The sequence below is a fragment of the Drosophila serrata genome, unplaced genomic scaffold (assembly GCF_035046125.1).
Source record: "Drosophila serrata isolate PLE 108 unplaced genomic scaffold, ASM3504612v1 contig_276, whole genome shotgun sequence".
NCBI classification, from domain to species: Eukaryota; Metazoa; Arthropoda; class Insecta; order Diptera; family Drosophilidae; genus Drosophila; species Drosophila serrata.
Window position 1 is genome coordinate 6,774,589 of NW_028257174.1, and position 13,814 is coordinate 6,788,402.

The 13,814-nt window shown below is 39.8% G+C and overlaps 2 protein-coding genes across 4 annotated transcripts; one reads left to right on the forward strand and one right to left on the reverse strand.

Moving 5' to 3' along the window:
- The first annotated feature begins 1,486 nt into the window (after positions 1-1,486).
- LOC110181558 (uncharacterized protein CG1552) lies at positions 1,487-2,716 on the forward strand. 2 transcript variants are annotated; one of them, XM_020949343.2, is made up of 3 exons: positions 1,487-1,681; positions 1,753-1,906; positions 2,081-2,716. In XM_020949343.2, exons 1-3 carry the CDS (start codon positions 1,534-1,536, stop codon positions 2,331-2,333), a joined length of 555 nt encoding a protein of 184 aa, XP_020805002.1. In that variant the 5' UTR covers positions 1,487-1,533; the 3' UTR covers positions 2,334-2,716. The 2 variants fall into 2 exon arrangements, with proteins under 2 accessions (XP_020805002.1, XP_020805003.1); XM_020949344.2 differs by having other exon boundaries at positions 1,753-1,867.
- A 5,473-nt stretch (positions 2,717-8,189) lies between these two features.
- SmydA-4 (SET and MYND domain containing, arthropod-specific, member 4) lies at positions 8,190-12,641 on the reverse strand. 2 transcript variants are annotated; one of them, XM_020949345.2, is made up of 5 exons: positions 12,313-12,641; positions 9,209-10,254; positions 9,020-9,142; positions 8,569-8,762; positions 8,190-8,501 (listed from the first exon to the last, which is right to left on the reverse strand). In XM_020949345.2, exons 1-5 carry the CDS (start codon positions 12,328-12,330, stop codon positions 8,284-8,286), a joined length of 1,599 nt encoding a protein of 532 aa, XP_020805004.2. In that variant the 5' UTR covers positions 12,331-12,641; the 3' UTR covers positions 8,190-8,283. The 2 variants fall into 2 exon arrangements, with proteins under 2 accessions (XP_020805004.2, XP_086691968.1); XM_086835842.1 differs by having other exon boundaries at positions 12,300-12,641.
- Between the last annotated feature and the right edge of the window lie 1,173 nt (positions 12,642-13,814).

Here is a 13,814-nt window from a genome sequence, read left to right on the forward strand (position 1 = left end):
AGTTGACAGACCACGCCCCCTAAAAACAGGGACGAGGAGGAGGGAAAGAGATACTGGAAACAGATGGGTTACAAGTACTTGCATCCTGCGGATATGGGGAGAGGAGCTCTCTCCTGCTGAACTTTGTCCTTGTGGGTCAAAGTGAAGTCACCAGATGGACCTTATAACACGTAAGTAAAGCTAATGCATACAGGGAATATTTTGAGAAATATTAAAAAGAAGGTTTAGAGAAAGAAGGGTATAAAAAGAGGAAATTTAATAATTAATTGGTTGCTTTAATTTTCTATTTGGTTAAGCTATTATTATTAGAAATTCTGGGATCAATACTGTGACCACTATTTGAATTTAATTTCAGTCACAAGCTTGAAACGCAGTGAAGAAATCATTTCCGACCCTATAACTTATATATATTCTTGATCAGAATCAACAGGCAAATCGATCTAGCCATATCCAAAAAAAAATTTGTTTTTCAAAAATTTGAAAATTTTATAAGGGGTTACATCGTTAAAATTTCCAGAAATTGGAAAAAGTTATATTTTTTTTACATTTCAAACTGAGTATGCAGATTTTTTAACCTCTTAAAAACTAGCACAGAACAGCTTACCAAATTGAAATTACTGCATTTTTGGCTTAGTTATGAAATTTTTTAAATTTTACATGTCCAAAAAAATGTTGATATAAAAATATGGATTCGTAAATCTAAAGCTTAGTTATGATTGATTTCCGATTCGATTCTATTATTAAATTGTTCTTGGTTTTATATATATTATATATTAATTAAATAATATTTTCAATATCTTATTAAGAGCCATAGTTTTGTAGGTATATTATATTAAACAATTTCACTTTGCATTCTTGCAGAAATGTAACTTAATTGTATTTCTAAGGTAATTGTAATTTACTTTCTGCGCATGGAATTTCACCTTGCCATATATACATATTACATTTATTTATTTTTCTAAAAAAACAATCAACATAGTGCCATGGACTTTCCAAAAGTAAAAACAAAGCAAACCGATCGCAATTGAGTTTTATTGTTGGGTGGCCATTCCAGTGGCCACAACAAAACACACGGCACACACAACACTTGCACTTGACATTATTGCGATGGTTGTGAAAAAAACGAAACGATTATTATGACAAACTGTTTCGGTCCAATCTCTCGCTCTCCGGTCTCTTGTTTTTCTCACATTAGGTGGGACCTGGAGCTGGATCTGCGACTGGATGGGATTGGCTTGGATTGGGGGCATTAATCACGGGGCAAGCGTTTGGCCTGGGTGAAAACGCAAAAATTTGCATTGCAATTTTATTCTTGATTTAATCAAGTGCCATAGCACAAACGCCAATTTAACTACTCACACAGTGGTGTACTTACACTTACACTTGCACACATACACATGTAAGACTGTCAGACATTGCGTATACGTAATAATGACCATGCATGCCACCGCCGTTCTATGTGTGGTTTGGTGTGAGCTTAGCGCGTAGTTTGCACCCACCAGCCGAGCCAACCGAATCGCCGAGCCACACGAGATGTACCATCTGGAGAAGATCTGGATCCTGCTGTGCCTGGCCCTTGTCGGCGTCCTTGGCTTTGGCCAGTTCCACATGAAGCATTACCAGCTGCAGCGTAACTACAACACGCAGGAGGACTCTAGCGAGAATGACAACAGCGTGCTGCGTGAGTTTTGTCTCTATAGAGCAGGTATATATATCATCCTCTAAATTATGATGTTTTTTCTTGTGGCGTAGGAACCTTCCGTCGCTGCATGTGGGAGCAATCCAAGTTCCTGCCCCGCCGCCTTGTCCTGCTCAGCCTGTGCTCGAATCTCTTTTGCGAGAACAATCACATAATGCCACGTTCCAGGTCTATTTTCGTAGTGGAAAAAATGTCTAGGCCGAATGAGTAGTGTTGACCAATGACCATATCTAGCTAAGCATGTGCAACCCCATCCCAATCCAGCTCGCTGCATGCTCCTGCTCCTGCTCCCTCGAGAACTCTTTTCCCCATTGAAACTATAGAGCCAGAACTAATGCCTCTCTGTGTGTGTGTTGCCCTCGTTTGTCCCCTCTATTCCAGCTGCCTGGACATCCTGCCCGAGCAGTGCGAGCAGGGCGATGAGGAGGAGCTGATGTACAAGCCCTTCCCCGACTGCTGTCCGGTTTATTGCAACCTGAAGCGGCGGATGCAGCGCCTGCGCACCATGCACTTCCGTCATCGCCTGCTGCGCGACGGCTCTACGGGATCCACCGGCTCCTCCGGATCCAGCACTGCCGGCGGCGATGGTCCCAACAATTCCCTGCTCAGTGAGTTTGTCTACAACAACTACTAAGAGAGGAGGGAGGAAGAAGAAGGAGCAGTCAAGGACATGCCGGTGAATCAAATTATTCTGCGATTTGTGAACTTGACAACTTGGCATTCCGACAAGGGGGATTCCTGCATTATAGGCGTCGTCATTGTCATCACACTGAGCCAAAAAAATGCTACACTGGACCCTATGATTTTGTATTATAACTATCCTTGGGATATAAATAGCCAAATTCAAGGCTTACTCTAAATATAAGACTAAAGTTATACATATATCAGCTAATTAACTTCTCATAGTTAGTGTGTTCTGTTTTTTTTTTGTGGTCACATAGATGAAGTGCTGCTTGAGATTGTATTGATCTGGAAATATATAATTTAATTTTATTAAAAACCTTATAGATTATGAAATAGATTTTCTGTTTGTGTAAAATTCAGGTGGTTGGGACAGCCACTTGGTCCAGAACTTCTGCCTCTTCACAGTGGGAATCTCTCGAACTGGCGCTGTGTCACTCTTTTGATTTTGCGTCTAGACAGGCTCTTGAAAGGGTCGAAAGTTGGTAGCCCAAGTAGCCAGCTAACTCCTCCTTCTCCTCATTAGGTTTAGTTAGTTTTTTTTTCGTTTGGAACTGGAGGCTAGAAGCTGTCTTGTCCTTGTTTTCTGGTGGATAATACATATATCCTCCCCTGCAGCGCTGCTTCCTGTTTCCGCTTATCGTTTTAACACTTTTATGTAGCAGATGCAGCTGCAGCTGCAGCTTCAGTGCTTCTGTCTTCATTTTTATCTGCAAACAAGCAATAAATTTTATTTTAATAAGCAACACTTTTGATAGCCAGCCACCGAGCTGCATCTTCCATCTTCCCCTGGATTCATCCTTCTGCTTCCTGCTGCCTGTTTCCTGCTCCACCTCCGCTTTAGCTTTAGCTCTGGCTTGTGCTTGTCCCTGTCCCTGTCCTGTCCTGTCTCGTCCTGGCTTCCATCTCTGGCGCATCCTTGCTGTGGCGCTGAAGTAAATACAAAAGATACTTGGCATCATCGGCTCACCGTTAGCTGCCATAATGTTGCGGTCCACAGGCAGAGGCGTCGAGTCCTTAAAAAGGGTTTTAGTGGCAGATAACGCAACTGTACTATTGAGAAATTGTTTAAAAATAATAAAACAACAAGTCTAGTAAGACATTTCAAGGGAATATATAAACAGAAACTTGAAACTTGAAACTTCCTTAAATAAAATAATATATCTCTATGACATATAATAGTATAGAAGCTGCTGTCTACTGAATAGACAGAAGCCTGACTTCCCTCAACTATTCATTAGACTTTTTAACCTGAATACTTTCCTTGCAATTTACTTAATTTCCTAAATAACAATAATACTAAATATTTATGGAAAATACATGGAAAACCCACACTCAATTTACAGTAAAAAGACTAAGACCCAAGCTGCAATTCAATGGCGGAAATTGTTTTTCTTTTAAGCAGCGACAACAACTTAAGCTGATTGGCCAGATACAATGACATATATTGAGCTCAATTGATACCTGCATCGAGCTTTTTGTTTGTTATATGACACAGGACTCAGGACAACTGAATGACTGGTGAAATCACAATGAGAGCGAGAGGGAAATTGCAAACAATTACGAGTCATTTGGCGCGGACTCCTACTTCCCCCCTCCCGGCTCCTGGGTGCCACGCCAATGTCTTTGGCTTTGCGGCGGCAGGAGGCAGGTTACCCACTACCCCTTACCCACTACCCCAGTAACCAGTTCCACATTCAGTATCCCCGGTATCCCCGTGGACCATCCGCTGCCTCGTTTACTTTGTGTGCGGCTGCCACATCCTGGCGCTGCTCCTGCTCCTGCCCCTGCTCCCTGCTTCAGCTCCTGCTCCTGATGTCGTCTTCTTATTTTTTATGTGGCTTTATGCGGCAACATCTCATTGTGTGTCCTATATGTGTGTTTGTTTCGGTGTTGGTGTTGGTGTGTCCTTAGGTGTGTGTGTGCTTTAGCTGCCTTGTCGTCCTTCTTGTACTCATTGTTGTTGTTCTTGTTGCTTTTCTTTTTTTTACTTTGTTGCACTTTGAAGATTATTGCACAATGCAATTTATATTTATCGTACGCTTTTAGTTCTAGCCGCTTTTTGTTTGGATCCACTCTAGGCGTAAATGGGGCTTATGCGCTGGCCAAATGAGGTTAACCTTAATCCTTAAAAAAACACACACACACAGAAAGCTTTGACTGGGTTTAAAAATGTATAACTTTTAAGGTGGCTAAAATATGCTAATTATTATGGGATTTAAAAGGAAAGGGGATTACTTGAAAGGAATCCAGGAATATAAAATTACTCACTACTTGCCTGATTTAATATTTTCTTTTAATTATTATTTTGTTCTTGTATAAATAAATGTATTTATTAGAGAGCATTCAGGCTTCTTAGTGCCATCCTTACATTGATAATGTTTTTGTTTCATTTATGTCCTTGGTGATGCCATCATATATACTTGCTTGGTTGCCTGCAAAACACAACCAAGTACATCCTGGTGGCTCCTCCTGCCTCATGGATCCTCCTAGCTCCTGGCTCCTGGCTCCTTGCTCCTGGTGGTGATATGTGGGGCGTCATACCTGCAGAGCAGGCTGTGAAAAGTGCATCCACATCGGGGGGCTGGGGCATTCTACTTTATCTGCATGTGGCCACATTGTGGATGATTATAAAAATTCAATGCATTCATAATAGTGTTTTTGCTTTGCTCGTCTTAGGGCAGCTTTTCTTTGGCAAGACAAAAGGAAAAATTACAACTGACAACGTTGGCTTTTCCACCTTAAAGCTCTTCGGGGCTTTGGTTTTATTTCTCTGTGTGTGATAAGCTGATGCTGCTTTTGATGCTGAAGGTTTTGTGACAATTTTTATGGCCATGATGACGACCTTCGGTGAATCGAGTGAAATGCCAAAATGTCCATTAATTAACATTGGGTTTGAAGAGAAACTTCTGGCTGAAGCCATCTCTCATCCCAAGTCGCGGATTTTCCAGCCCCTTTGTGTTGCCTTAGCGGGCTTTTCCAGCATTTTCTTTTTCTTCTTTTCTTTCAATTTCAGTTTTTCTCGGGCGCACACAATTATTCAGTGCGGACTTCTGGGCTCGAACTCAAAACTGTTGAGTTGTCGTCGGAGCACTTTGAGTTTTTCGTTTATTGACATTCTTCAAAAAATATAACAAAAAATATGAGAGAGAGAAGGAGAGAGCAAAAGAAAGAGAGAGCACTAAATAACTTTTGAATAAAGTTAAAGTTTGAAATCAATAATGACGAGACAGATTTTCAGAGAGTGCTGGGAGTCGCTACCCTTTCTACGAGATATTTTTGGTACGGAAACGGTTTCAGATTGACATTAAGATTATACATATGTAAATGCAACTTTTGTTTTGCATTATGTATAATAATTCTATACCCTTTTGAGGCCGATCATACGGCAGCTATATATATATATATATATATATATATATATATATATATATATTCGATTCGCCATGCTCAAACTTATATAAAGAAAAATTATATAGAAGAATAAGTTCATAGTTTTATAGAAACAGCTCCAAAACAAATCTCGCACATCTGTGCCTATGATTCCCAAGTGGTTCTCACCTCCCCGGAATGAAGTGACTGCTGCCGGCCACCTCTCAGGCATGTGTTGTGTTTCAAAAGTTGCAAGTCATTGTTTATTAGTGTTCAAAGTTAGTAGCCGATTATAATTCATACTTACTGGTCATAGATACTTACTGATTATAGTTACTTACTTGTCATAGATACTTACTGGCCAGAGTTACTTACTGGTCATAGATACTTAGTGTTCAGAGTTACTTACAGCTCATAGTTAATTACTGGTTATAGTTAATTACTGATCATAGTTTTATAAATCGTCCAATTGTTCCTATATCAGCTATATATATTTATATATAGTCCACCGATTCGCCATGCTCCAACTTATATACTAGTAAAATTATATAGAAGAATAACAAAATAGTTTCATTTAAATAGCTTTAATTTGTTCCAAAACAAATCTCGCACATCTGTGCCTATGATTCCCAACTGGTTCTCACCTCCCCGGAACGAAGTGACTGCTGCCAGCCACCTCTCAGGCATGTGTTGTGTTTCAAAAGTTGCAAGTCATTGTTTATTAGTGTTCAAAGTTAGTAGCCGATTATAATTCATACTTACTGGTCATAGATACTTACTGATTATAGTTACTTACTTGTCATAGATACTTACTGGTCAGAGTTACTTACAGGTCAGAGTTACTTACAGGTCAGAGTTACTTACTGGTCATAGATACTTAGTGTTCAGAGTTACTTACAGCTCATAGTTAATTACTGGTAATAGTTGATTACTGATCATAGTTTTAAAAATCGTCCAATTGTTCCTATATCAGCTATATATATTCATATATATAGTCCACCGATTCGCCATGCTCCAACTTATATACTAGTAAAATTATATAGAAGAATAACAAAATAGTTTCATTTAAATAGCTTAAATTTGTTCCAAAACAAATCTCGCACATCTGTGCCTATGATTCCTAACTGGTTCTCACCTCCCCGGAACGAAGTGACTGCTGCCAGCCACCTCTCAGGCATGTGTTGTGTTTCAAAAGTTGCAAGTCATTGTTTATTAGTGTTCAAAGTTTGTAGCCGTTTATAATTCATACTTACTGGTCATAGATACTTACTGATTATAGTTACTTACTTGTCATAGATACTTACTGGTCAGAGTTACTTACAGGTCAGAGTTACTTACTGGTCATAGATACTTAATGTTCAGAGTTACTTACTGCCCAGAGTTAATTACTGGTCATAGTTAATTACTGATCATAGTTTTATAAATCGTCCGATTGTTCCTATATCAGCTATATATATTTATATATATAGTCCACCGATTCGCCATGCTCCAACTTATATACTAGTAAAATTATATAGAAGAATAACAAAATAGTTTCATTTAAATAGCTTAAATTTGTTCCAAAACAAATCTCGCACATCTGTGCCTATGATTCCCAACTGGTTCTCACCTCCCCGGAACGAAGTGACTGCTGCCAGCCACCTCTCAGGCATGTGTTGTGTTTCATAAGTTGCAAGTCATTGTTTATTAGTGTTCAAAGTTTGTAGCCGTTTATAATTCATACTTACTGGTCATAGATACTTACTGATTATAGTTACTTACTTGTCATAGATACTTACTGGTCAGAGTTACTTACAGGTCAGAGTTACTTACTGGTCATAGATACTTAATGTTCAGAGTTACTTACTGCCCAGAGTTAATTACTGGTCATAGTTAATTACTGATCATAGTTTTATAAATCGTCCGATTGTTCCTATATCAGCTATATATATTTATATATATAGTCCACCGATTCGACATGCTCCGACTTATATACTAGTAAAATTATATAGAAGAATAACAAAATAGTTTCATTTAAATAGCTTTAATTTGTTCCAAAACAAATCTCGCACATCTGTGCCTATGATTCCCAACTGGTTCTCACCTCCCCGGAACGAAGTGACTGCTGCCAGCCACCTCTCAGGCATGTGTTGTGTTTCATAAGTTGCAAGTCATTGTTTATTAGTGTTCAAAGTTAGTAACTGATCATACATTCTTACTCTTCATACATTCTTACTGATCATAGTTACTCATTGGTCATAGATACTTTATGGTCATAGATACTTACTTACTTGCTGCCCATAGATACTTAGTGTTCAGAGTTACTTACTGCTTATAGTTAATTACGAATCATATTTACTTACTGGTCATAGATACTTAGTGTTCGGAGTTACTTACTGCTTATAGTTAATTACTGCTCATATTTATATTTAGCAACAATAAATCACTTTTAATCGGATTATAAAAAAAAAGATGATGTATTAAATTTATATTTTGAGATACATTTCCATATAAACTCCCCCTCTAAGAGCTTTGATTGACCATTCCTTTGGCTAGCAACCCATTTTAATGAGTGCATCGGCTGCTGCCATTCCCATGGCGTGTTCCGTGGATCCCTCTGGCTCCAGGCACAGGATATCCCGGCTGGTTTGGAGCAGCTTCACCACCTCTTTGAGACGGCGCTGGAACTCCTGACGTGAGATCTGTCCCCTCTGCATTCCCATTTGGGCCAGGACCATCACAGGGGCATGCAGCTCGTACATGATGAGTCCTAAGGTGAGATATAAATATATATATAGAAATCATGATAGATCAAAGTAATTTATGCTATATCTTACCTCTTAGGCGCGTCAGACCAGGATCCAGGATATCAACAATTTCGAGGAACTCTCGGCAATATGTCTCCTTGCGGGCTATATCCTCTGGCGACATTTCCGGCAGCAAATAACCCTCGATCCGGCCATATATCTGGCACAGTGAATACTTGGCCGACAGGAGGAGATAGTGATTGGGTCGCAGGACATTTCGATATCTGCGGGTAAGTTACAAACGAATGATTAAGAAAGGAGTCTAAGAACATTAATGATTTGAAGTTTATGCAAAGAATAGTATTAATTGTATTAAAGTTTATGAAGAAGCGCTTTTAAGTGGCGACGAGGAGCTGCTGTCTCTCTGGCAGTACATTCTCCTGGCTGTGATTTGGCTAAAATGATTCTTGAAATGAAATTAGTATAAGCTGGCAGAAGTTTAGATATATTATGCCAAGTGTGATTCTGAGTAGTTACGCACCTTAGGAGGAATCTCTCCAGTCCAGGAATGTCATGGACATCTATGGACTCCAGATCATTGTTGATGCGATCCAGTAGACGCTCCAGATCCTCAGAGCCCAGCCGATGCGGGCAGTGATCGCACCTAAAAGAATATAGAATTTGATATATATTTCTCGTTACAGGATAATGTTATGCCCTGACTACTCACCCCCAGTCACCGGTTTGCTCCAGTGGCTCCAACGCCCTCACTGTTCCCTCCCGGCAGGCAGAGCACACGAGAGCACTGCAATCACTGCCCAGCTCCCGGGGGTCGGCACAACGCTCACACCGGCACCAGAACAGCTTCCCCTCGTGCATGAAGGACCTTCGCTTGAGCGTGCCCTGAAGCGTGTACGCATAGCTGAGCGTCAGCGCTTCCCGCTCGCGCACGCGCCTCGAGGTCCTCAGCAGGATGGCGTAGGATCCTGGATCATCCGTGTGCGCCGTATTGGGACGACAGTCGTGCGCGAGCAGGAAGGCGCTCGGATATAGCGTCCGCGCCTTGGACCCATTCTGGCCGATCTCAAAACAATTCACATCCAGAATGCCGCACACCTCATGCACCTGCTCCTCGGGCAAATCCTCCAGCTGCCAATCCCGATGCAGTCGCTTAACCACCTTCTCCTCGTAGTGTTGCCACAGCACAGCATTCTTGCGCCGCTCCTCCGTGTGCGACTCCATCCGGGCTATCAGCTGGAACTGCTCCGGTTCGTGCTGGCGCAGCAGCAGGATGCGCACAATCATTACCAGTTCGTAAAGATCACGCACTTCCGCCGGACCGGCTCGATCCGTGAGCAGTTCCCCTGCCGCCGCTTTACGCTCTCCATACAACTGACACTCGGCGGCCGTGTGTCCATGTCGATGACCCAAACCGGAGCAACTGGGGCCACACATTGGCCAGGCACAGGCGGGACAACGATATTGATCCGAGGCCAGAGACACCGGTTGATAGCAACCCAGACAGACGGGATCACCACTCACACAGGGACCAATGGCCAGAGGCTCCTCGGTGATGAGCAGCTCACCGGGTTCTAGCTGCCGGCTGGCCACCAGATATCTTCCATATATTTCGGATTTTTCAATGCGATAGGGTAGAGCCTGCTCCGGTGAAGGACTCTCCTCCTTGGGCTGCCTTTGCTGGTCCTTCTGGCGACTGTTGTTGTTGTTGTTGTTGGCTGGTGTCCTGTGGCCACCATTCCGGTGATGATGATGGGGCTGCAGCGGAAGGAAGACGGAAGAGAGAAGAACGGAAGACAAGAGCGCTCATTAGTGACGTCCACTGCTAATTGTATTCTAATTGCTGTCCCCTGCTCTGGCTCATTAATCAACAGTTCGGTTTGGTTTGGTTTGGTCAGAAGAGCACCCAACGCCCACCTTGTCAACAGCTGGCAATTAAATGCCACTCAGCTGGCCGCAACAGGTGCTTCATCCCACCTCTACACTCACACACACGCACACCCTCATTGAGGTGTCTCAATCGATCAACATGCCCTCCATTAGCCACTTATTTAAACTGATGATGGCTTTTAGTTGCCATCTCGAAGGTGGCCCTAAACATTGCATCAAGTTAACTAATTTGCACCTGTCTAAGAGGGTGTGCCTCTTAATTTTGAGGTGTTCTGGGATGTCCTTAAAAGCTTAGTTAATTGTCAAGTTATTTAAACTGGAATTATCTTTAATACGGCATGAATATAGAAAAGAATCTTGGGCTTGTTCTGGGCATAAATCATGTAAACAAAAATCAATTTTTAACTCTAGTTTTTAGCTTTCTTTTCTTCTATAAAATATATACATAATATATCTGAATAATGTATGGAATATATATTTAACAAATATCCGAGTGCATACTTCTGGGCAGTATAAATAAATTGAAATGCATTTAATCCATAAACAAAGCTATTTCTCTATGCATTCAATAAATATTTATACTTAGAAAACCTTTACTTAAATTACCAAAAACAAACTGATAAATAGTTTAGGTATCAGCAATTTGTTCATAAGCTTTATATTTCAAATATTTCCTATAATTTTCTAATAAGCAACCATTACTGATCCCCAATTTCTTTGATTTATTTGAATAGTTTATGCGGATAACCAAATCCATATATCATCTCTACCGATCGGATAATGATTCATGGCCCATTCGCGTGGCTAAAATCAATATCCATATTCCTGGTTTTCTCTCTGAATGCCTGCATATATGTATATATTAGATTCATTCATATCCGATTTATTTATAGGCGGCGACGCTTTTGAATATCGCCGAGCGCACATTGCGCTCGTTATAAATAAAAACCGAAAACATAACAAAGAAACACCCCCAAAAGACCCGCCCAAAAGCACAGTGGTTCCTCAATCTAAAATTTCACAAAAAAGAGAAGAGAAAAAATAAAAAATAAAAACACAAACTGAAAAAAAAAACCAAACAAAATAGAAAAGAAAAGTCGGCAATCTGCAGAGTATCCAAAATAGATTTGTGTTAGCTCTCTGTGGCGGTTCAGGAATTTTTATATGTCTTCACTGGGGCACTGATTATAATGCATTCAATCTGGGGGGATATAGCCTCCAAGTTCCGAGTCCGATTCCCGTGGCTTTTATTTGCCGTGTCATTAAAAGCTCGGCCATATGCGTATGCACGCTCACCAAATAATCAGAACACGGAAAGAAACAAAACCGATTTACCAATTACTTCCAGGTATAAATAACTAGGAACTTTTCAAATTAAATAATAGAGAAATCTAATAAGGAATTTACAGAAGTTTTATCCTAGTTGACTTCAATTTATTTGTATTTATTTCAAGTTATTAATTCACTTGCAGAAAAGTTCTTTCTGCAGAAGGTATATTCTAGAGAGTCAACTAAAGCTCTAAAGAAACCCAACTCTATAGACCGAACCAAACAAAATATAAATAAAACATTAAACCATAAGCAAAATAGTTTCAATTATATATAAAAAGAAACATAATTGTTTAACCCCTTTTAAATTAAATAGCAAATAAAAGCTAAGAGCCATTAAAAAGATTTCTCTGACAGACTCTTTTAGATGTTGCCAATTTCTACTTTTACTTTGTACAAACGCCTTTACATATATACTCTATTTTATTTATAAAATATGCAGTTTTATCTAGCTTTAAATTAAACATAAAAATCCTAGATTAATTTCTTGCTGTGCTTATGTAAATGTGGTTTACATTTTACATCTACTATTTGCCGTTGTCTGTGTGGTAAATTAATTTTTAATTATGCAGCCGCTGCGCTACCTGTGGTGTTTACTTTTTTTCTTCCCGGCATCGCTTTATTTGTATTTAAATTTGATTTTATTTTATATCACCGAGGACCGCTTGTTAATTGATTTTAATTGATAATTTTAACGCGGTGCGCGCACGAGTTATTTAAAGGCTATCTCTGCTCCCTCTCTCTCTCTCTTGCATTTATCGCATTTAATAGATATGTTTAACAACTTGTCAATTAATTGCGCCTGCAAATTGGTTTTTTGGGGAAAAGCGGGAAAATTCTGGGGAAATTCTGGCCACGCGTAGCTGTTCGAATCGCGGCAACGCACAAATTGCAACTGTCGAGTTTGTCGTCGAACGTCGAATGTTGAAAATCAAGAGACGGCAGCCGCCGCTACGCCCAAGTTCTTGGCACACATTCAAATTTCAACGGACCCCTAGACCGGCACACACACCTCACACACACGCACACACACACACACTCCGACAGTTGATATTTTTAAAAATTTATGATATTGAAAACATTTTGGCCACAGTTCCCGGCTGAAAGGCTGAGAAATGCCATCGTGTATATCTGATTAAAAGTTTGCGGCAGCAATGCCACTGTCAAGTTGCTTTAAATTGCCCTGAAATGTATCGAGATATGGCTCTCACTTGACATTATTTGCCACAAAATAAATCAATTTAATTTTTGACATTCTGGCCAACAATTAGGCGGCTCTATTAAGACGCAAAGCACAGTGCATCATAGAGATACATATATGCTTAGATATTAATATATAAAAATAGATTTTTATAGGCGCAATTTAAATGTTTAAGATTTAATTGCTCATGATTTTGGGTCACTTTCTTTATAGCTTTATAGTTGTTTGTAAATATATTTCTGTTTATTGTTGTGGTTTCACACAGTCTTAGGAAGGAGTTAATTATCATTGAGTAAATAAGATTCGATTTGTTTCACATTTCAAAAGCTCTTTGAAATCCTTTGTTATTCCATTGTTCTGCACGATTTCGAAACTTAACTCTAATTACAGGGATTACACTGTGAAGGAACTAGCTTTTAGAAATATAAAACCAGCTAAGTGAGTTTATTAATAAGTTAATTTAATCGCTTTTCTCTATAAGTTTTTCATGAGCAATTAAGCTAATGGTTTTGTATCTTATTGCAAATACTATTATGTAGCATAGGTACATTTTAATCCACAGTAAGGATTATTACAGGGAAAACTGTCAAAGAAATTTTCAAATTTATTAGCTGCCCAAAGTTAGCTTCCTTTCTTTCTGTATTCTCAATTTTTGAAGTAATCAAAAAGTTTAAATATAATTTAGTAACTTCAAGTAAGTTTTCCCAGCAAATGCAGCAATATTTAGCCACTGTTGACTGTAGTATGTGAGAGCCAGGTCTTAACTCTTGTTTGGCATTAGCGACTTCTCGGCCTCAATGTGAGCCAGGCTAATTTCCCTTCACTGGCTGCATTAAATGCCAAAATGGCGAGACAAAGGGAATAGCAATGAGTTTTTGGCAGGACATTATTGTAATAG